This window comes from Eumetopias jubatus, unplaced genomic scaffold (assembly GCF_037043125.1).
Source record: "Eumetopias jubatus isolate StellerSeaLion01/CBP00866 unplaced genomic scaffold, mEumJub1_p1.0 scaffold_7, whole genome shotgun sequence".
Taxonomy (NCBI): Eukaryota; Metazoa; Chordata; class Mammalia; order Carnivora; family Otariidae; genus Eumetopias; species Eumetopias jubatus.
The window spans coordinates 33,033,555-33,058,538 of record NW_028274813.1 but is presented as its reverse complement, the minus strand read 5'-3'; the positions used below and the strand labels follow the sequence as shown (position 1 = coordinate 33,058,538).

Below are 24,984 nucleotides of genomic sequence, written 5' to 3'. Positions count from 1 at the left end.
CCAGGACCCTGGGATCATGACCTGATCTGAAGGCAGACACTTAACGACTGAGCCACCCAGGCGCCCCAACATATAGGTCTTTTTACAGGAGTATTCCAGCAATAAATGAAGAAGGAATGATAGAATATCACCAAATTACAAACCCCAAGAATCTAATGGATCTTGGCATTGAATATTGTGATATAATAAGAAATCCATATTTTGTCTTAGTCCTGATTCTTGGCCGCAGAGCTTCTATTTTTTTTTTTTAAAGATTTTATTTATTTATTTGAGAGAGCGAGAATGAGAGAGAGAGAGAGCACATGAGAGGGGGGAGGGTCAGAGGGAGAAGCAGACTCCCTGCTTAGCAGGGAGTCCGATGTGGGACTCGATCCCGGGACTCCAGGATCATGACCTGAGCCGAAGGCAGTTGCTTAACCAACTGAGCCACCCAGGCGCTCTTGGCCGCAGAGCTTCTAAAACCTTTGGAATTTCCTGAGTTAATAGAGGTGCCAGAACCATCATTTGTTATTCGTAATCAACCCCTTTCAACCATACCTGAATTTATGCTATTGAGATGACTCTTGGTGGGCCCCTGGATAGCTTCAGATGTGAGCTGGTTGCCAATCATGTGATTATAAAGTGGGAAAATTCAGCTCCACCCATCCTCCCCAACCTCTGAGGAAGGGAAAGAGTCTGGTAACTGGTTAATTGCCAATGGCCAGTGCTTTAATCAATAATGCCTATGCAATGGGATCTCTACAAAAATCTCTAAATGATAGGGTTTGGAGAGCTTCTGGGTTGGTGAACACCCTCAAGGTGCTGGGAGGGTGATGTGCCATGTAGCCCTCCCCCATCTTTTCCTGAGCTGTATCTTTTATTCTTTGTAATAATTTGGTAATAGTAAGTAAAGTGCCTTCCTGAGTTCTTTGCACTATTCTAGCAAAATTATTGAACTTGAGAAGGGGGGTGTGGGAACTCCTGATTTGTGGTTGCTTACTTCGTCAGAAGTAGTAGTAGTAGTCCCAGAGGTCCAGGACTTGTGATTAGTGTCTCAAGGTGGGCGGGCGGGGGGCAGTCTTGTGGTTCTGAGTGTTTAAACTGTAGAGTCTGAGCTAACTCCTGGTAGTTAAGTGTCTGATGCCCAGTTTGTGTCCATAGGGAATTAAAGAATTGCTTGGTATGGAAAACCCAAATATTTGGTGTCAGAAGTGTTGTGAGTAAAAATAGTTCATAAACATAAAGCCTACTAGCATCACAAAAAGAAAGCTAGTCATTGTGGTACTTCCTAATGGAAGAATAGTCAAGCCTGAATGTGATCAAGCTTTCAGATCCAACTACCAGTTTACAACATATACGGAGAAGAGAGGAACATGTTAAACTACACCAGAGAGATGCAGTCAGCAAAATCCAAACTGGGAAATGACAGAATAAATGATTGTTGGAGTTGGAGTTGGAGGAGGAACCTTTGGATTAAAAGAGATTTGAAAGGTATATTGCTTTCATCACATTGTATACCTTAAACTTAAACAATGTTATATGCCAGTTATATCTCAATAAAGCTGGGGAAAAAAGATGTATTGGTCAGTTCCAATGTGATGAACTTATTTGGATCTTAAACAAATAAATGGTAAAAAAGAACAGAAGCATAAATATATGAGACCACTGGAAATCTGAACACTGAAATATATTTGATGCTAACACTGATAAAGACATTGGTTCACTCAGGTTGTCCAAAAGAAAAGGTACTCTTTAAAATGTCAGTGACTAACCTTCAACTAACAAGCCAAAGACAAGTTGGAAATGAGGTAAAAATTTTAGTCCCTTTATTGGAATTATGTTTCTTCCTTTTCTTTTTTTCTTTTTAGATTTTATTTTTAAGTCATCTCTACACCCACTGTGGGGCTCAAACTCACAACCCCAAGATCAAGAGTTGCTTGCTCTACTGACTGAGGCAGCCAGGTGCCCCTGGAATTATGTTTCATAATTTGCAAGGAGCCTTAATGAAGGTCATTGGAGGATAGGGGTTGAAATTTACATTGTTTTTACTTCTCTAGACTGTTCTCCACAGGCTTGAAGAGTATGGTCATCTGGCTGCCACATAGATTGCATTCTGAGGTGTGGTGATAGGGTCAGGTCAGGACTGGTCAAAAGTACCAGTCCTCCTTCTGGAGTACCTTCTTCTCCTTTTGGAGAGTTTGTCATGGCAGGTCAGAGAATGGGGCTGACTCTGTACTGCCTGGTCCCATTTCATTTGTGTTATTACAGGACTGCTTGACCCCTATTTGGATTTACTGGGGAAGGTTAGTTAATCAGGTAGAAAAGCTTTCTGCTGCAAGTAACTGAATACCCACAGAAGAGTGAGTAGGTGGTTGCGGGCACTGATTCTGCCGCTCAGTGATGACAGGGAGACCTAGGGCTGGTGCATTTTTAGGCATCTTATCCAGTCAGTGAGAAGGGAAAAGGCCAGCTATGTGTTTTGTCAGGAAAATATGTTTTTCCCAGATTAGCTGTCTCTTTCCCTCTGTTGATTTCCTTTTCATCCTCTGGAATTATCCTGCAGATTTCTCGGTGGGCCACCCCTATATGCCAGGGAGGGTGGGGAAAGGAGGGGAAAAAGATTGTTATAATAAGCATGATGAGATTCCTGGGGCTGGTTAACATTGCTGCCTGAGTAAAATTGGGGTTCTCATAGTAAAGAAGAAGTGAGGTAGGTAATTAATAGTGGTATTGGTAGGTAATTAATAGTGTCTGTCCCACTGGGATTGTTTCTGGACTTAGAGAAGAGGTAAAGGCATGAACATGAGACTCAAAGAAGAATATGTTTTAGGTTTCTGTATGCTTCTTTATGTAGCAGTGTCTTCATTTTGTGCTTACAAGCAAGCTATCTGATCAGCACGATAGAGAGCATGAATTGAAGGATTATTCTGAGGAAGGTTAAAGGATTTGTATAAAGGGGCGCCTGAGTGGCTTAGTCAGTTAAGTGTTCAACTCTTGATTTTGGCTCAGGTCATGATCCATGATCTCAGGGTCGTGAGATTGAGCCCTGCATTGAGCTCCATGCTGGGCATGAAGCCTACTTAAGATTCTCTCTCCCTCTAACCCTCCCCGCACTCCATCCTCTCTCTCTTAAAAAAAGAAAAAAAAACTCAATTTGTATATAGAGAATTTAGGATAAGTGATAAAAAGTGGAAAATAATTTTTATTTTTTTTAAAGATTATTTATTTATTTGACACAGAGCGAGAGATAGCAAGAGCAGGAACACAAGCAGGGGGAGTGGGAGAGGGAGAAGCATGCTTCCCGCTGAGCAGGGAGCCTGATTCGGGGCTTGATCCCAGGACCCTGGGATCATGACCTGAGCTGAAGGCAGACGCTTAACGACTGACCCACCCAGGCGCCCCTTAATTTTTAACTTTAATAATAAATTGCTAGATACCTTTTTATCAAGGAGGGAGAAACAAAGGAGGAGTAAATAAAACTTGCTTAAGTTTAAAATGCATTAAAAAAAAGAAAACCTTGCAGGTGAGGTACTTAACACTTTGGAAAGATTAGTTAGATATATACTTTTAAAGATTATTTATTTTAGAGAGACAAAGAGACAGAGTATGTGCAGGCACAGTGGGGAGGGGGAGAGGGAGAGGGAGAGAGAGTTCTAAGCGGACTGTGCACCAGAACCTATCGTGGTGGGGCTCGATTTTACTGAGATCATGACCTGAGCCAAAAGAAACCAAGAGTTAGTTGGTCACTCAACCAACTGTGCCACCCAGGTGCCCCAATTAGTTATATTTTTTAAAGCAATACACTAGTTCATTTTTACATATCTTTGAGAAGATAATCTAAAGTAGTATATCAAGCATGCTTGTTCACCTTAGACTGAAATTATATCTCCAAACTGATTAATAATTACATAATAGTAGAGTCTGATACTAAACCCTCAGGTATTCAGGGACTGCCTTGGGGAGAGGGGAATGCTAAGCAAGAGTTCTGGGTCCCCCTTTCTGATTGATTCAGAAGAGTCCGTTTTTATTTGTTTAACCTATTGGACTTATGCTTAAGATCTGAAATGGTCTTAAACATTCTATGCTTATATATACCTTGAGAATATGGATAAATAGATTAATCTAGTGACCTGTACAGAAATTTTGGCAACCATGAGAATTCTAGTATATGTGAATTGAGTGAATACTGTATTATCCCTATTGGAGGTAATTAGGAAAACATGGAACCAGAGGTTAAGAATAAAAAAGGAAGGATGGTAAATAGTAATAAAGGTTTTCAAAATACAATTTTGGGAGGAATAAAATGGATAAAGGAAGATAAAACTGGGTCTCAGAACTGCAAGTGGGTATATATGTGAGGCAAACTGAGGGATTGAAACAAGAGATGGGGCCCGGGACTCTGGAAGGTGGGGGCCTGGGGAGGTGGAATATAGGATTGGGAATTTAGGAGGTAGAAGTGGACAATCCTGAGTTGTCATGAAATCAGAAAAGCTCTGAAAACTAGGAAGAAATATGTAGTTCAACAGGGGAGGAAGATGTTAAATAATCATAAACATGTAAAATTGTAACTATTATAGCTCCATGTATAAAGGAGAGGTGTATGTTGTATTTTTCTGTGTGGAAGCAGTGGCCAAGCATAGATCTGAGGAGCTGCCTGTCACCTTGCTAGGTGCCAGGGACCCCACAGCCAGTGTCCTCCAATTCCTACCCGACTATTTAGAGTGTCACTCTGAATCAGTGTATCAGGAGGGAGGCATGTAGTCTTAGTGGCTAGCCATGACGTTGGCTCATTAGGAAGGTAATTACCAGTATGGTCTTAGGACCATTTACCTATTTGCTTGTTGGCATGAATCCAGGATCTTTGAACTGGGGGCAAATAATAGTGGAGACAGAGAGACATTTTTTAAGATGGTTTCATGAGTCTGGGTAGGTTTCACCTTAGTCTAATTTTAGCTGCCTTATCACTTGTGAATCTAGGTGAATTAGTGGGGAGGTCTTGAAGAGGTTCTAAGATAGAAAATGAAATTAGTCATAAGTACTTACTATGAAAACAAAACTTTGGAATTTTCTGGAATCTGTAAAGGACTAATAGATTCACATTGTTGTATTTATATCACAGTGCTGAACAAATACATACTGAATTAATGAACAGGAAAATATTGCATATGTACAAGAAGCTTTGAGAAACCATAAACTTCTATTTCAGCACATTTATGATGCTATATTTCAAGTAGAATTTTGGAAAACTTTTTTTTTTAAGCATGTGTTTTGTTTCAAATTGTCATGTGGTCACTAATGTAAAGCATTTAACTTCCCTTTTATACAAAAGCTGTGAAGTAACAGGGGGAACTAATAACAAAAACCTGGAACGAATCCAGTCTTCTCCACTTCAATGAATGGTAATTCCATTCCTCCAGATGCTCATACAATTAGTCAAGAAATCCTTTCAGCTCCTCTTTTGAACTATACCTTGAGTTCAGTTACTTCTATTTTTATTTTTATTTATTTATTTATTTATTTTTTAAATTATTATGTTATGTTAATCACCATACATTACATCATTAGTTTTTGATGTAGTGTTCCATGATTCATTGTTTGCGTATAACACCCACTGCTCCACGCAGAACGTGCCCTCTTTAATACCCATCCCCAGGCTAACCCATCCCCCCAACCCCCTCCCCTCTAGAACCCTCAGTTTGTTTTTCAGAGTCCATCATCTCTCATGGTTCCTCTCCCCCTCCGATTTACCCCCCTTCATTCTTCCCCTCCTGCTATCGCCTTCTTCTTCTTTTTTTTTTTTTTAACATATAATGTATTATTTGTTTCAGAGGTACAGGTCTGTGATTCAACAGTCTTACACAGTTCACAGTGCTCACCATAGCACATACCCTCCCCAATGTCTATCACCCAGCCACCCCATCCCTCCCACCCCCCACTACTCCAGCAACCCTCAGTCTGTTTCCTGAGATTAAGAATTCCTCATATCAGTGACTTCTAATCAGCTGAGCTCTTCTCCAGGTCAAGTCACCATCATCTCCTATCTGGACTACGGTACTAGCTGGTCTTGCTTTCACCCGTGCCCCATGTATAGCCTCTTTTCCAAATCTGATAGAGTGGTTCTTAAAAAAAAAAAAAAGTCAGATCATATCAGTTCTGCTTCCAGATTTCTTATTTTACTAAATAATATCTATCTAAATAAAATACCACAGACCTAAGGATCTTGTGTAATCCTGGCCCCCGGCTAGGACTCTGACCTTATATCCTTTTCAGTTAATTAATTAACTTTTGAAAAAGATTTTTATTTGAGAGAGAGCGAGAGGAAGCATAAGGAGGGGGGAGGGGCAGATGCAGAGGGGGAAGCAGGCTCCCCGGTTGAGCAGGGAGCCCGATGCAGGACTTCATCCCAGGACACTGGGATCATGACCTCAGCTGCAGGCAGACGCTTAACCAACTGAGCCACCCAGGTGCCCTGACCTTATTTCCTTTTATTCTCCTTGTTTCCTGTGTTCCAGCTACATTAGCCTCCTTGTTTGTTATTCCTCGATCACCCTAGGCACTTGTTATATATAATCCTCTTTTCCTATGCACTCTTCCACTGGATATCAAATTGTTCATTTTCTCATCTCCCTTAAACCATTGTTCAAATTCACCTTATTAAAGAGGCTTTCCCAGACCACTTTACATAAAATAGTACTTGCTTCCATCTTTCACAATCTGTTCCCTCATTCTGGTTTATTTTTCTTTAGAGCACTTATTACCTGATGTATATAATATGTATTTGTCTCTCTCAGTAAACTGTAAGTTCCATGAGGAAAGTTTTTTTTTTGTTTTTGTTGTTGTTGTCCATTGTCCCATCCTTAGCACCTAGAATGGTGCCTGGCATATAGGTCTTAAGTAAATATGCTTTTTAAAAAAAGTATTTATTTATTCGAGAGAGAGAGAGAGTGAGTGAGAGGGAGAGGGAGAGAGAATCTGAAGCAGACTCCACACTGAGCACAGAGCCTGACACGGGGCTTGATCCCACAACCATGAGATCGTGACCTGAGCCAAAACCAAGAATTGGATGCCTAACCAACTGAGCCACCCAAGCGCCCCTCAATAAATATGTTTTGAATGAATGAAACTTAAGTGCATACGTGAAAAGAATACTTTTTATGAAAAAGACATCCGCTAGATGGCATTGCTTTCAAATTTTATGTAATTAATGTCTGGGAGCAAAAAATAGGATCTTTTCTGTTGTTACTCTAGCCAGGAAAGCTCTTTGTGATGAAGATTGTCACAAGAAATTGCTATAATTAATGTGAGGCATATAGATACTACATTTGTATTTGGTTTTTGATTTATATATATTTTTAGATATCTTTTCTAAAATAAAAATACTAGGAGAAACTGATTATAGAAAATTATAGCATACTGGTATGTAAATAATCATTTGATACAGTTATTTCACATGGTAACTGTGGATAAAGTCACTTTGTGTCCATACATTGACCACCTTCCTTCTGAGGGGCCTTAATTGAATGAGAGAGCAGTAATAAGTTCCAGAGCTTTTTACCACTCGAGGCACCAGTTGAAATTCAGCCAAGGGTTGAAGGCAGAAAATTATTATTGTCTGTCATTTGTTGTTGCTGATGAGTTAGCTACTCACTGATTGAGATGAGTATTCAGTACCTAATCAACCAGGCATCCAATTTTGAAAAACTTCATGTTTCTGGCAGATGTTGCCATACCTATCTTATTAAAAATCAGTGGGTCCCAAGTGTCAGAGCTTTTAGCTGACTTCTCTGACCAGCCCCAAACTCGGCAAATAGTTGCCCTAACAAGAAATTTACACATTTTCCTCAAATCCTTAGGTGTGCCTGTCCTGTCTGTGCCAGTTGTTGTCTCATTTTTTCCTGCTTTCATCGCTTACCTCATTTCCTCCTTTATTCCACCCTGTCTCTCTCATGCACTTCCCTGAATGCTCATTTGATCCATTTTGTTCTCAGTCTTTACACATCTTTTAGTAAAGTAATTTTTCCTTTTCCTGTTCAACCTAATGATGCCTTTTTTTAAATTGTTCAAAATATACTTTAAAAACTATTATTGACCAGTTTTCTCCCTTTCTCTATTTTAGATTTTTCTTTTTCATTCTGATTATAATATATGTGAGGAATTTATTTTATCTCTTTAAAGTTCTAGCCTCTTCTTGGGACTCATTAACTATCTAGAAATGAAAACACTGTTCTTTGTACTTTGGTGTCTTTAAATGGAACATAAAGTGTAGGGTGATTTTTGTGTTTATAGTCCTTCCTGGCAGTCATCCTTGGATGGTTAAGTATCAGGCTGATAAAGTATTATTTTAAATAGGAGACGGTTATACTCAAAGATTTACACTTTTATATTTTTAACCAGAAATATTTGAATTTCCTGGTACTGAGCTCCATGTCTTAAGCGATTAATGATATTTGCATTTGTTTGGCCTTGTCACTCTCGTACACTTGGCCTACCCCATGCATTAGATCTGGCTTTTAGTTCATAATGTAGAAAATCCTTTTTTCTCTACTAAGGGAATATTAGACAATATCCATTTGTTTAGAATATAATTTCCTGTTTACCAAGAAGCTATTAGATATATTTATTTTGTATATATTTTTAATTGAGAAAGCATATTTTTCTGTTCTGAGACATGGAGACTTACTGATATTTGTTAGAATGATAATATATATTTGTTCAAATATATTTCTTTCATTCATGATGATGAAATAATTTTTCTTATTTACTAAACAAATCTTATAGCTGCTAGCCAAACTATCACTTATTAAAAGATATATCTATTCCTATGAAGATAAACTTCAGAGACATTGTTACTTACTTAACCTTAGATGAGATCTGAAAGCCCTTGCTGGTCTCATGCTGTGACTGCTAACCTCTTTTAGTGCTTATAAAGGAAGGCTTGTTTTGCTTATACCTGCTCTATTTTTGTTCTGGTGTTACTTGTGGCTTATGAATTTCCTAAGTAAAATTCAGAAGTTCAGCATTATGGCCTTAAATATCATTACCTATTTTCACTTGTGCTATTTTTCTTCCCTACAGACTGGTTGAGATAGCAGAATCTCGTTTTCCCAGATATTTTAATACTGAAGAAAAATTACTTTTGACAAGCAGTAAGGTTCATCTTTATCGGGAACTCAGCTGTGATGAAGTTCTGCAAAGGTATGCTGCTTTAGATTTTGGTATGTTAGAAATACTTTGAAGATTTATTTTTTGTTTTTTATGTTCTCAGTTGAGTGAAAAAAAAGTCTCTACATATGTGTTAGGGTTATGGGAAGTAATTATTTCAGTGTTCTTTATTTGCTACAGTCTATTGGATGAAGTATTTCTTTAAAAATGAAAACAAATTGAATGAGTGAAATGTTTTAGATTTAATTAATTATTTAAGTGGTATATTAATTATCTATTGTTCCATTGACAGGTTATCCCCCAAATTCAGCAGCGTAAAACAGCAAACATGTATTATCTCACGTAGTAGCAGAGGCTTAGATATCTGGGAGTGGTTTAGCTGTGTTTCTGGCTTGGGGTTTCAGGAGAGGTTGCAGTCAAGCTGTTGGCCAGGGCTGTGGTCATCTCAAGGCTCAAAGAGGACTGGAGAATCTTGGAGAATTCCAAGGTTACTTGTGTAGTTGCTGGAAGGCCGCCCTTCCTTGCTGGCTGTTGGCTAGAGGCCTTTGTTCCTTACCATGTGGGCCTCTCCATAGGGCTGTTAACAACATGGCAACCTGTCTCCCCCAGAGAGAGGGATCTGAGTGGGCATGTGAGAGAGAGCCCAAGATGGCACCTGTAGTCTTTTATAACTTACCCTTAGAAGTGATATACCATCATTTTGTCATATGCAGTTGGTCATGTAGACCAACCCTGGTAAATGTGGGAGGGGACTGCACAAGGCTGTCTATCAATACAAGGTGGGAGTAAATGGGGGCCATTTTGGAGATGGGCTATGATAAGCAGTTTTATCCTAAAATTAGTAGTATCGTAGGAGAGCCAGAGAATGAAACTAAATGAAAACATGTTGGTGCATTTTCAAAAGAGTGCTATATGTATAGAAGAGCTGGAAATAAGTTATGATTATTGAATACTTGCAGTCATTACTGTAACTTAGGAAAGAACAATTTGTTGTCATTGTTTTTAAGTTGGTTAATCTTTGCAATACCCTGTTTTATATTATATCTTAAATTTATCTACTATTTTGCAAATTCTGCTTTTACAGGATTGAATCTTTGGAAGAAGAAATTATTTCAAAGGGAGTTAAACTTGTAATTATTGACTCTGTTGCTTCTGTGGTAAGAAAGGAGTTTGATACACAACTTCAGGGCAACATGAGAGAAAGAAACAAGTTCTTGGCAAGAGAAGCGGCCTCCTTGAAGTATTTGGCTGAGGAATTTTCAATCCCGGTAAGTTTTTTCTTTTTCTCTCTTTTTTTCTTTTTCTTTGTTTTCTTTTATGTTACGTTCACTGACTTAAAATATCAACTAATATAATTAGAAGAAAATGTAAAACAGATGATGTGTTAAAGGTAGCATGGTCTAATTGCTATAATAAATATCACCATCTTCTTAAGTTTGTTCATCTGTTGAGATTATCTTTTTCACAGTAGGCGTCTGGAGCAGATTTAAATGTTGTTTGTAAAAGTTCCTATGTGGTCAGTCCTTTTCTCAATCTCATTGTTGACTTGTTGACTCTCTGTGTATGTTTTGTATTACTTTTGTCACATCGAGGTAAACATTAACTACTAAAACTACATGAAATTGCCTAGGTCTATTTCTGTAGTTCCTTTTATGGCAATATTTGTCAGTTTTATAAATATTTTAGATTTAGATATTATGTTATAATGTTCGGTGCTGTCTTGTACTCTGTAGGATTTGGTTTGCTCCAAATGGCCAGAGGTTGACTATCACATTTTAAAGTATTGGGAGTGATAGTGATGAAAGTGTCAGTAAGGAGACCTTGAGAGATTACTGTTGACCCCACTTTCCATAGTGGGGATTGTGATGAGTAAATCTGAAGATGTGGGTATCTTGCAAGGGTTTGCGGTGGTTAAGCTACAAGGTGTAAGTGTGTACTGTTTGCTTTCCCAGTAGCAGTGCATAGGAGAGCTGCTTATTCTGCAGCCCCAGCAACATTTAGTATTGTCAGGCTTTTCAATTTTAGCCAGACATCATCTCAACAGAAAATAAGACAATTCCTTAAACTGAGGTAAGATTTAGTTATGATTTTATAATTTTTAGATTCGTGTTTGGAAAATTAAAAGCTTGGATCTTTGTAATATGTACCAAGATGGTAAACTACCACACAGCCTTTGAGATTTATAAACCCAAGCAAGAAGTCAAAGGAGAAAATGTGACATATAAAAAGGTCTAAATTTCTTAATGGCTTTTTAATTCGTATTTTGGATTACATGATGTAATTCCTGGTGAAGTCAAGGGCTGTAAAGTTTATCCCGGATGATGCTCATCTTTTAAATTTTATTGTAGTTGGTTAAAATGATAAATCCAAATTCATGTTTTCCCTGGCCAAGGGAATTTAAAAATATTTTGTAGGGTTACTTGATTAAATGGAAAAGCTAAGGATGTATACTTATTTTATTAATTCATAGTGGTTGCTTGACTTAATCCTATATAAAATATGAAAATTCACTTTTTAAAAGTTGTATTTATTTGCTTTTAAGTAGTAATTGTAGGCTAATGTTTTCATTTTTTTTCTGAGGTAAGTTATTTTCCTGAGTGAGAAAAGGGCTCTGCTTTTCTTTGTTTTTATTAGTGCCCTCTGAAAGAATAGGTACTTATTATTTCTTATTATTTCCATATCTCTCTGTCTTTGCCTTTGCTTTTCTCTTTAGAGATAAATGCAGAATATAACATGCACTTCTGTAACACAGGATTGTAGTGGTTTTTGTGACAAGTTAGTATTGGTTTTAGAAGGATTTTGGGGCACCTGGGTGGCTCAGTTGGTTGGGCGACTGCCTTCGGCTCAGGTCATGATCCTGGAGTCCCTGGATCGAGTCCCGCATCGGGCTCCCTGCTCAGCGGGGAGTCTCCTTCTCCCTCTGACCCTCCCCCCTCTCATGTGCTCTCTCTCTCATTCTCTCTCTCTCAAATAAATAAAATCTTTAAAAAAAAAAAAAAGAAGGATTTTGAAAAATACTTCCTTTAGGAAGTGTGGGAATTTTCCTAGCCTAATTACCTCATTTAAATGAAAAATCATGAACTTTTAGGTTTTTAAGCTGTACTTTGAATAGGTGACTCCACATGGAACTAGCTAGCTGAAAACAATATGTCACTTTCTAATTTATTATCCCTTTCAAAATCACAGACCATATGCCTCTTTATAGTTCCTCAAACCTTCCAACAACCATTCCTGCCTCGAGAAGTGTTTGTTATTCCTCAGTCTGGAATATTTCCCCCTCTGAATATCCATATGATTTCTTCTCTCCTGTCATCTTATTAATGGGGACTTTCCTGACCATGTAAGTATTAACCACACTCCCTGCCTACCCATCTCCCTTATTATGCTTTATGTTTCTTAGTTACAGTTTTCACCTTCTAGCATGTTATATATTTATGTTGATTGTGTGTGTATCTCCTCCACCCTGTAGAGTGGTCACGGGGACTGTCTACTTTCTTCACTACTTTATTCTCAGCAGGAGGAACAGTGCTTAACGCACAATTAGTAAATATTTTCAAATGTATGAATTGCAGATATTCCTTTTCTCTTTGGACTTGAGTTAATCTTATATATATTGGTATTATACTTAAATATTTAATATTTGCTTTTAGCCTTATTTTGATCCTATCTTTAATATTGTTTATTATTTCTAATAGTAATAAAATACAATATTAGATAGCAGAATGTCTTATCATATAGGAGCTATACTCAGATTACCCTGGCATCTTATAGGAAGAAAAAGAATTCTTAAGATTCTTAAGCTTGGAAAAGTCTTCAGAGATCTATATATATCAGATCTGTAGATCTATATAGTATCAGAAAGCCAGGAAGTAGAAAAGATTCTATTTCAGTTTAGTAGAACTATGATAAATGAATGTCTGATGGCCTCTGAGGAGTGGGCAGGAAGCCAAGCATTCCACCCTGCCCTCTGGTGGTGGATCTGAGATGGTGGATAGGGCCAGGACCATGTCTGGTACTTTGACACTCCAGATATCATTTCATTCAAATAAGAGTAAAGAGTAAAATCACCTTAGGTGGTGGGATGAGTACTTTATTGAATTTTAAAATTTCTTTTCAGTGAACATGCAATACTTTTAATAAGTAGGGAAAAGCTAAAAGTATAATCTATACTTAATTTTGATTGTCACATTGTATATATTTGTAAATGTTTGTATGCAAGGATGCCTGCATGCATGCATGAAGATTTCAGTCTTCTCTCTCAGTGATTGATAAAATAGACAAAGTGTTAGCAAATTAAATCCAGAGAGTCAGAAGACCTGAATAACATAACCAACTTGAGCTAATTGACATTTACAAAACATTCCACTCACTGCTTACAGAATGTACATTTCATTCAGGTACACATGAGATATTCACGAAGATAGACAGTATTCTGGGCCATAAAATAAAACTAAACAGATTTAAAAGGTTGAAATGGTACAGTGTATGTTTTTTGACCCACAGGAAGAATAAATTAGAAATCATTAATACAAACATATCTGGAAAATCCCCAAATATTTGGTAATTAAGCAAAACACTTCTAAATAACGTATGTGTCAAAGAATAAATCATAAGAGAACTTAGAAAATATTTTCAAGTAAATCAAAATGAAAATACAACGTATCAAAATTTGTGAAATGTGGCTAAGTCAGTGCTTACAGGGAAATTTATACAATTAAATGCTTATATGAGAAAGAAAGGTTACAAATCAATATCTAAGCTTGTAAGAAATAGAAAAAGAAGAATAAATTAAACCCAACATAAACAGAAGGAAGGAAATAATAAAGAGCAGAAATCAATATAATTGAAAACAAAACCAATAGAGAAAAAATCAATGAAATAAAATGCTAGTGTTTTGAGAAGACCAATAAAATTGATAAAACTTTATGCAAATTGACCAAGAGAAAAAGAAAAAACAAATTAGTAATATGAAGAATGAAAGAGGGGAGGGGTGCCTGGGTGGCTCAGTAGTTTAGCGTCTGCCTTTGGCTCAGGTCATGATCCCAGGGTCCTGGGATCGAACCCCGCATCGGGCTCCCTGCTCGGCGGAGAACCTGCTTCTCCCTCTCCCACTCCCCCTGCTTGTGTTCCCTCTCTCACTGTCTCTCTCTCTCTGCCAAATAAATAAAATCTTAAAAAAAAAAAAGAGGGGATATCCCTATAGATCCTGTAGACATTAAACAATAATAAGAGAATGTTATGAATAGCTTTATTCCATTAAGTTTGATAACTGAGATGAAATGAGCAAATGCTTTGAAAGACACAAACTACTTACTGAGAAAGAAATAGATAACTTAAATCATCCTGTATCTGTTAAAAAATTGAATTTGTAGTTAAAAATCTCACAAAGAAAACTCTAGGTCCAAAAGGTTTTACTGGTAATATCTACCAAACATTTAAAGGAGAAATATCAATTCTATACAAGTCTTCCTAAAAATTTACAAGAAAACTATAGACCAATGTCCATTATAAACATAAACACAGAAATCCTTAACAAAGTATTAGGAAATTAAATCCAGCAATAAATAAGAAGGGACTGAGTGGAGCTTTCAGGAATGCAAGGTAGATTTTGAATGCAACATTATAATATAAAATCTATCACATCAACATATTTAAAAAAAACGATCTCAGTAGATGCAGGAAAGAAAAGCAGTCAACAAAATTCATCAGCTGTTCATGATGAAAACTCTCAACAAAGCAGGAGTAGATGGGAACTTTCTCAGCTTGATAAAGGGCATCTACAAAACCTTTCAGCTAACATCATACCTAACTTATACTTTGTGGTAAAATACAGTCTTTCTGTATCTATCCTAAGATTGGGAGCAAGGATAAGATAGCCCACTATTACTATTTCTAATCAGCAATGTGCTGTAGATCCTAGCTAGCATAATATGGCAAGAAAAATAATTTAAGTATATTCCAGTTAGGAAAGAAGAAATAAGACTGTCTTTGTTCATAGATCATATAATTTTAGTAGAAAACCCAAAGATTCTACACAAAAAAGAAAGCTACTAGATCTAACAAGTGATTTTAGCATGGTTGCAGGATATGGGTTATACAGAAATCACTTGCTTTTCTATATGCTAGTAATGAACAATTGGAAATTGAAATTGAAAACGTGTGCCTTTTATAAGAGCACCAAGAACATGAAATACTTAGTGATAAATAAGACAAAATATATCTAATATTTTTATGCTGAAAACTACAGAACATTGATGAGAGAAATCAAAGAAGACCTAGATAAATGGAAACATATCATGCTTATGAATTGAAGATTCAATATTGTCAAGATGTCATTTCTTTCCAAATGGCTCTTTGTATTTAACACACATCCCAATGAAAATCCCGGTAGGCTTTTTGGTAGAAATCAACAAGGCAGTTGTCAAATTTATGTGGAAAAGCAGAAGACTGAGAATAGCCAAAAGTTTATAAAAAGGGAAATATAGAGGACTTCTACTCTCTGAATTCAAGACTTACTAGAAAGCCACAGTAATTAAAACAGTGTTATATTGGTGATAAGGTAGATTCCCAGGTCAGTGGAACAGAGAGTCCAGAAAATAAATGGATTATGGTCAGTTAATTTTGAACAAAGAAGGTAAGGTAATTTAATGGAAAAGGGATAGTTTTTCAACAAATGGTGCTAGAACAATTGGATATCTATTTGTAAGAAACAAACCTTGACCAATTCTTCACACATTGCACAAACCTGATTCCAAATGGATCATCCACTATAACATAAAACCTAAAACTATAAAACTTCTAGAAGAAAACACAGGAGAAAATCTTTGTCACTTTGAGCAAGGCAGAGATTTCTTAGTGATACAAAAACAGGAACTGTAAAATAAATTAACACTTCTACTCTTTGCAGATACTCTTAAGAAAATGAAGAGACAAGCCACAGAGTGGCAGTTAATATTTATATAACTTATATGTTAAAGTACTGTTTACTAGAAATATAAGAACTATGAAAATTCAGTAACAGTCTAATGTTTTAAATGGGCAAAAGATGTGAATAAACACTTCAAAGAAGATATACAGATGGCAAATAAGCACATAAAAATATGCTCAATCATTAGTTGTTAGGGAAATGCAAATTAAAATCATAACGAAATACTGTTATACACCTATTAGAATTGTTCAGAAACCAAAACCAAAACCCTAACTATGCCAGATGCTGATGAGGGGGTGGAGCAGCTCCAACTCTCATCCGTGCTGATGGAAATGCTGAATGGTGTAGCCACTCTGGAAAACACTTTGGCAGTTTTTTGTACAGTTAAACATTTCAATTATGTGACTCAGCAGTCTCTCCTAGGTATTTTTTTTTTAATGCTCAGAAATTATATTCCTGCAAAAATCTGTATGAAAATGTTTTTAGTACTTTTATTCACTATCACCAAATACCACAAACAACGTGAATATTTATCAGCTGGTGAATGAATAAAGAAATTCATATTCAAGTAATGGAATATTCCTATAGCAGAATACCACTCAGCAATAAGAAGGAACAAACTACTGATATAAACAACAGGGATGAGTCTCAAAAGCATTGTATTAAATGAAAGAAGCCAGACTCAAATGGCTACATTTTATGATTTGTTTTATGACATTCTGCAAAGGGCAAAGTCATGGAAGTGAGAATCAGGTTTGTGGTTTCAGGGGCTCCGAGTGGGAAGGTGAGGAGATTGACTACGAGTGGGTATGAGGAAACTTTTTGGCATGATGGGAATGGTCAATGTATTGATCGTGGTGTGGCTACGTGAGTGTGTAAGTTCTTTGAAACTCAGAACTGTACACCCAAACAGGGCGTGTTTTTAAAATTATATGTTAATTTTTCCTCAAGAAACAACAAAAAGCAAATGAAGCACTTACACTAGAGGATCTCTTATGATTCAGAACTTTCTTCTTTGATATTAACTTTCTGTAACCTCAAGGAAAAGAGAATTACCAAGTGTGTTTAACTTAAAAAAAAGATCAGTTAACTTTATTTCAGCAGTTCAAGTTTGGTCTAGCAGCCTTCTTTTTAAAAAATTGCTGTTGTCTTCAGAATTTATGGGACAATATCAAGTTGTTGAAGTTTTATTTTATGTTGTATTATACTAGCCTCAAAATCAGTTTTGTAGGTTTTTTCCAGTTGAGTTATAGGAGCAAGTTGCTGAAGACTTATAGGTAAGAACCATAACCCAATCCTTAGCCTCTTGCTAATTCTTCTTTCTGAAACATGTTTCCTTTTTTTTTTTAACTAATACCTTTGTCTATAAAGTTAATTATACTTAGACAGTTTTTGAATACTGCCAGCACATTAATGATTGCTGGAAATATAGTAATCCTTAATGAAAATGCGGAGGCAAATTTCTAAAAAGCTGAAATGTCTCAGTTTGAGTTCAGATAGTTTTAACCTCAAAAGTTAAATCAGTAACTTGTATTTTAAATTCATGCCTTCTTTCTGGAGATAATTTATTGATTTGTAAGGATGTAAGAAGAAACGTCCTCCCTCAGGGTTGAAGAAAAACTGACCTCTCAAGGTCTTCTTTTGTTCTTTTTTCATTAGTGTTGTATAACAAGTTATTATGATTTCAATTGAGATTTAGATCTAGATATTTTATTAGTTCTGTGGAAAGCCACAAAAAGAAGCTCTTTGGAATAGTTTATATAGGATATACACTTCACTAACTTTTTTTTTCTTTAATGGGATGAAGAAGGAGTAGTATATAGCACGTAAAATTCTAAATTTTAGGGACTTTTAGGGCCCCCAAGGGTGTTAAAGTTCTGACATTTGGTGGCCATGGGTGACTCGATCCTCTTCCAAGTTTTAAGATGTTCAGGTAGTAACTTAGGAGAATATCCAGAGCATGTGTAAGCTGCAAACCAAGGCAGGGCCATTTCCCCCTCTGACATTTTGTTATACTAACATCTTTTTAAAGCTTTTTATGATTCATTGCACTAAGGACCTTATACCTATACAGCTTTCTTTTTTATGACGTTTGTGAGGTATTTGATCCGTTTCACCATATTTGGGACACTAATAAAGTATATCATTATATTTTAAGCTTCAGTTCATATTCTTGTCTTATTTTTTGTTTGTTTACTTTTTAAGAGAGGGAGAAGGTGGAAGAGGCAGATGGAGAGGGAGAGAGACAATCCTAAATGCAGGCTCCACACCCAGCACAGAGCCTGACATGGACTCGATCTCACAACCCTGAGATCATGACCTGAGCCAAAATCAAGAGACAGACGCTTAATCGGCTGAGCCACCCAGGTGCCTCTCATGTTTCTGTCTTAAAACAAAATGGTAGCAGATACAAGTTTTCAATAGACACATGGTCTATTTTTACTACTTAATTGAAATGTTTCCATAATTATTTAATTTCTTGGGACTTCATAGACATGATTCCTCTAAAAGTTTAGGTAATAGAGAATAACATTAACGTTCATCCCCTTGATATTACTGGGATGCCTCAATCCTGTGTACAAGTTAGATGTATTTGACTAGATCCATTTATTTAATTGTCTACAGAAGAAGACTATTTGCTCCAATATGGGTAGTCTTGCAGTCTTGAAAAGGGATAAACTTGTACTGTGCTAAGTGTATTTAAATTAGGAAGCATTTATTTTATAATATGGCAACCTAGGAAACCCAATATTAAAAAAATACATAGTGTCCATAACCATCTAATTTATTGATACTGTTATGAGAGACATAAACAATTGCTCAGAGAATATGCAGTAGAGACAAGTTTGATGGAATCACCAAGTTGGATTTTTGCTGCCAATTACACTTCTGCAAATTCCAACAACCACCACACTGTGGTGCAGTCCTATATTCTAGCTCTTTTCCTCTAACAAGAAACAAATCATTTACACCATTTCAGCAAATTTATTTTCACCAACATCTTAGGTCCTATGGTTCATTTGCATTTCAAGTCTTATCTCTACTTGCCGAAGGGAAAGCATTATCTTCTTCACCGATCTCCAAAGCAGGGTGTTCATATGGTGGACATAAGATGATAAATTGAGATATTGGAATAAAACATTGGAAGCAGGGGCACTTGGATGGCTCAGTCGTTAAGCGTCTGCCTTCTACTCAGGTCATGATCCCAGGGTCCTGGGGTCCAGCCCCGTGTCGGGTTGGGCTCCTTGCTCTGCGGGAAGCCTGCTTCTCTCTCTCCCACTCCCCCTGCTTGTGTTCCCTCTCTCACTGTGTCTCTCTCTGTCAAATAAATAAAATCTTAAAAAAAAAAATTGGAAAATCCATATTTACTTTTTACCTCTAAAACTTATATTTTATATATGTTTTTAAATGTATATAAAGCATTAGGAGAGTAGACTTCTATATACCTTAATAAAGACACATTAGGGGTAAATTTTGATTTGGTGCGTGATCAGTAGTGGCAGCCAGTGCTCTGGTTCACAGAATTTCAGGTAAGAAAGTAGAGGAGATACACCCCTCCCCTCCACACACACACAGTTTTTAATGCCTTATTTTTTTAAATGTCTGTGGAGGCTGTCTCTGAAAAATCAAATTGTGCCAAAACTTACCTCAAAGATAGTTTTTATTTGCTGGAGGATTTTGGGTGAGAAGAATTTTTCTCCTCACAAACTTTTACAATATTAGAAGAATTGTAGTTTACAGTAGTTTTTAGCATGGGGTTTGGAGTCAAATGGACCTGGTTAGAGTTTAGACTCCTCCATTTACTACCTGTATAACTGTAACTTTTACGTCTTTCAGTTTCCCAGGGGGACATGCCCAACTTTAAAACAGTGATATAGTGATAGTCTTCAATAGATCCTTAGAAATTTAGAGGATGGGGCACCTGGCTGGCTCAGTCAGAGGAGCATGAGACTCTTGATCTCAGGGTTGTGAGTTTGAGCCCCATGTTGGGGGTAGAGATTACTTAAATAAACTTTTAAAAAAAAAACTTTGGGGATGATACTTAAAAAAAAAAGTTTCCCCTGATGATAGAAACTGGTTGTTCTTTTGAATTAAATTAAATACTTAGCACAGAGCCTCACATACAGTTTAACAAATGATCAGTTGAAAAATGCTGTAAGCTTATAACTAATATTTAACACTTTCATTTTACAGATGAGAGACTCTTACTTTCTCTCTTCCAGAAACAGTAATACTTTGTTTCCCATTTGCTTGCTCTAGGACTTTCAAATGCCAGTGGGCCCATTCTCATTTTGCCCTGTTAGTTCTTGTGGGCCACTGGTCAGCATATTTTTTCTGTAAAGGGCCAGATAGTAATATTTTATGCTTTGTGGACTGTACTGTCTCTGTGGCAACTATTCGGCTCTGCCATTATAGCTTGGAAGTATCCATAAACCATTTGCAAACAAATGGGTATGGTTGTGTTTCAATAAAACTTTGATTATAAAAACAGATGGAGGGCCAGATTTGACCCATGGGCCATAGTTTGTCAACCCCTGATCTGGATGGACCCTTCTCCCTTCTCCCTAGGCTAAGCACCCAGGGCTGGTGCTACCACAAGTCCAGAAATTTATGGAATTAGGAGGAAGGGAATAGAGTAGTCTACTCATAAAAGCAGTATTTCCTCAAACTAGTTTAAGGCATTGACTCAATTTTAAATGCAAGTAATAGTCTCATGAACTCCCATTATTGGCTTCAGTTTTATTTTAATGTCATAGAAATAGAATTATAAAACAAGCTAATAACTATATCAAATCACACTATGAAACCATAAAAATGGGTTGCATTTACAAACAACACAGTACTATTCAAATTAATTACTCTGATAGATGATAATTTGCTAAATCAAGTTATTGCTTGCAATATAAATAATCTAACTTATGGTACAGGTTCTTTTGGAATATATATATATATACACGTATATATTTATATATTCTAGTGTAGTTCATGTGATGACTCAACTTTCCCACCTCTTTTCTCTATTTGAGCTACTACAGAACTTTCTTCTGTTTGGAAAGGGTGACATCATTTGGCCCTCACCTGGGTGTGAATGCATATACATTTAAAGTCTGCCATTGCTCTTTTCTCATTAGTCCCTGACAATTAAAGTGATACTACTTGGCACCATTTGATTGAAAACAGACACTGACATCATGTGGCAGTTTTCAGTTATAAAATGTCTGTACTAATATTTTCAGGTCATCATTGAAATGAAAACATAAAAGTTAAAAATTCTCAGGATTTACAGACCATCGAACATATTTATAGACTACAGTTTGAGAGATTCAGTTGTATAAATCTTGTAGAATCTTATTTCCTGAAGTTTATTCAGGAGGTGTAAGGGACATTCTGCTATTGGGATGTAAGATGGAGAATCTTTGTCTTTTTAAAGTGTGTCCATGCTAGTATTGGAAAAAAACTGGACTCTAAAAGTGTTTGTATACACTGGTTGAAAATAACAGAAGAATTTAAATATTGCTTGTATAAAATAAATTGCAATTATAGTTATTTATGTTGCCTGTTTATCACTGACTTCTAATTACCATAGGCAGAATAGTTATTATACATATTATAAATTATGTATCAGATTAAAATAATAGGATTTCTTGCCAAAAAGGACTTTTAAGGTCACTTAGATCAGTGGTTTCATTTTACAGATGACACTGAGGCTGAGTAGTGACCTGACTTGTTCAAGGATACTTAGCATAGGAGAGGACAGATAGTGAGTAGAATGCAAGATCTTTTTAGATGCTGGTTCTGGGATTTTTTTCTACTGTAGGATTATGTTTTTTTCCAGAGACCTACAGAATGATGATGAAGTGTAAACCTCTTAAAGACAGGATTGTGTCTTCTATTTCTCTGATTTCCAGGGCCTCATACTGCGGACAAGTAATATTTAGGAAGTAACAGCTAATAAAATTACAATTACTGAATCATATTGTACACCTGAAACTAATACAATGTCAGTTATATCTCAATTTTTTAAAAAAGCGTATATGGGGGGCGCCTGGGTGGCTCAGTTGTTAAGCGTCTGCCTTTGGCTCAGGTCATGACCCCAGGGTCCTGGGATCGAGCCCCGCATCAGGCTCCCTGCTCTGTGGGAGGCCTGCTTCTCCCTCTTCCTCTCCCTCTCCCCCGGCTTGTGTTCCCTCTCTCGCTGTGTCTCTCTCTGTCAAATAAATAAATAAAATCTTAAAAAAAAAAAGAGCGTATATGGGACCCCGAAATAATAACACAGAGTTGTATATTAACTTCAACATGTGTAAAGAGGAGCTGAAAGTAAAGTTTTCTCTCTCAAGCTGAATAAGGAAAGTAATTGGTTAAATGGTGATAAGTAGTAATAGTTTGGGTTACTAGAACATGTACCTTTGCCGAAGTAAGATGGACCCAATTTTAAGGGTATTGTGAGGGGACCTGAAAAGTTAAAAAAAGTTATAATTAAGGCTTATGAAAATATACTTACTACATATAGATATAGTTTCCATCCATTTGAAAATTTTGCTTTATCTTTTTAAACGTAATTTGAATTTTTTATGTTTACTACTGTTTGCCCTGTTTTTTATATTGGCCTTTATAGTATGCCACATTAGCTTTGTTTTTTTGTTAATTTGCTTTGCTTTCAATCTTAGAGTTTTATAAACCATTTGAATAAAGGGGAATAAAAATACATTACTTAGATAAAAGGACTTTAACCTTCAAGATGCTTCTTCAAAAATGCTTCAAATTTGTATTTTTGAACAAGCCAACCCAGATGCAAAAAAATGCACGCAATGCTAAGGTCTAAATTTTTACTGTCTCAGAGAATTCAACGAATTAATTTCAGTTGTTGGTATATGAGTAGCATTGAAGTTTTTTGTCTCTTTCCCCTCTATCTTGTTCTACCTTCATTTCTTGATATTGTATAAATATTTTCTAGTATATGGGAACTAGTACCAGTTAATGGTATTTAGAAAAGTGGTATATCAAGAAAAATTTGGGTATACTCTCTAAACAAACTAAGGAGGATAGTCTTATTTTTATTGAAAGTTGTTAAAATCCAAATTATTTTCCTGAGATGTGATTATAAACAATTTTTCTGTTGTAGTCATCTATGTTCTTGATTATGTGTGTTTTGAGAATATGCATTGCTCTAATTTATTGTATAACAAGGTTTCTTTTGAAATATTAATGTTCATTAAACATTTAAAGCTATTTACAGAAAAATGAATGGAAATATGTATATTTGTTATTTTATATTTTATTTTTTTAAGATTTTATTTATTTCTTTGTGAGAGAGAGCTCACAAGCAGGGGGAAGGGGCAGAGGGAGAGGGAGAAGCAGACTCCCCGCTGAGCAGGGAGCCCGATGTGGGGCTCGATCCCAGGACCTGAGGAAGGCAGATGCTCAACCGACTGAGCCACCCAGGTGCCCCTATTTTCTTATTTTAAAGACATAAGTGTTTAAAACCATTAATAGTGGAAATTACTTGTTTCTGTTTTTAAGTGAGGCATATATAAGGTTAAACTTTTTATTATTATTTCACAAAAGCATAAAAATATATTCTTTTTTTTCTCAGTTTAATGGTAAACTTCATATGGGCCAGGACTTCTTTCCTTTTACCTTTAGCTGTCCCATCATGCAAAGTAGGTTTAATCTTGTAGGATTATACCTTATCTTAGATATTAATAAATATTAAAAACTTAAAAAATATGCTGTATGGAAGTACTGAATCACTAAATCATACACTTGAAACTAACATTACACTATATATTAATATAACTGGAATTTAAATAAAAGCTTAAAAAATTAAAAAATAGGAAACTAAGCCAATACATTTAAAATAATTGAGGTTTATTAGTTACAAAATTGGAATAGTATGTTTATGACTTGTAGGATAGAGGAGAGTATATGTACCTCTAATTTTGACATTTATTCTTATCATTAACATAAAAATTCAGTATTTGCATTTATGGTGAAAGCCTGATGAAATTACTCTGATTGTAAAATAGGAATCCTAAACTCTAGATGTATATAAAAAAGTTATCAAAACTCTACAGGTATATTTTGCTGTTGTTTAATGTTATTGTATGCTTTCTAGAAATCATGTGATTTTTGGTTTACTTTGATTACTTTCCTATTAACTACTGAAAGCAAACACCATAGGACTTCTAGGAGATGAGAAAAGTCCTTTACAACTTTCTTCTTTTCCATAAGTGCCTTCTGTTTGCTCACTCACATTTGAAATCAGGTTATTCTTAAAGCTACCCTTTATTCATTCAGGTGACTAAAACTCATGCTCTAGACTAAACCTTTATTTATCAGTCAGTGACAATAATTCCAGAAAATTATATTTTCTTTTGTGTAGCTCTTTATAATTTCTAAAAATTTGTTTTTATTGTTGAGAGGAACCAAAAGCTAGAAATAGCTTGAAGGTTAGTAAGTAGGTAATTGGCCAAATTAGTGGTGGTACATCCAGATAATACAATATCATGTCATTGTTAAAATGAATGAGAGCCCAGAAATGTACTCACAGGTTGTGTAGGAAATGATTAACTCAGCTGGTGTGGGTTGCCCAAACCCAGCATGTTCCTGAGAAAGGCCTGTCTTCAAGATTGGCTCTTGGCTCGCTCCTGGGAGACAGATTCTGAGCTCTTGGAATATTCTTTCTAAAAAGAGTGTTTTTGTATGCCTGAGGCCTTGGACTACACAGTACCAGTTGGATCAGACAGTTAATGTAAACAATTTGATTTATGGTGAACACCTATTTTTGCTCTGGAGACTGGAATCTGAAAGCTGTGGTTAGTCATGCAGGTCTTGGATGCCTTGTGACTGACCCCCAGTAAAACCTCTGGGCACCAGGGCTTGGGCAAACTTTCCTCGTTGACATCACTTGGCAT

At 36.2% G+C, this 24,984-nt stretch overlaps 1 protein-coding gene across 3 annotated transcripts in view; it reads left to right on the top strand.

Moving 5' to 3' along the window:
- RAD51B (RAD51 paralog B) overlaps positions 1-24,984 on the top strand; it is a 567,235-nt gene that overhangs the window by 31,352 nt on the left and 510,899 nt on the right. For all 3 annotated transcript variants that reach the window (XM_028122766.2, XM_028122656.2, XM_028122716.2), the window contains exons 6-7: positions 9,055-9,174; positions 10,226-10,409. In XM_028122766.2, coding sequence (XP_027978567.1) covers positions 9,055-9,174; positions 10,226-10,409 — 304 coding nt within the window. The remainder of the gene's footprint in view (positions 1-9,054; positions 9,175-10,225; positions 10,410-24,984) is intronic.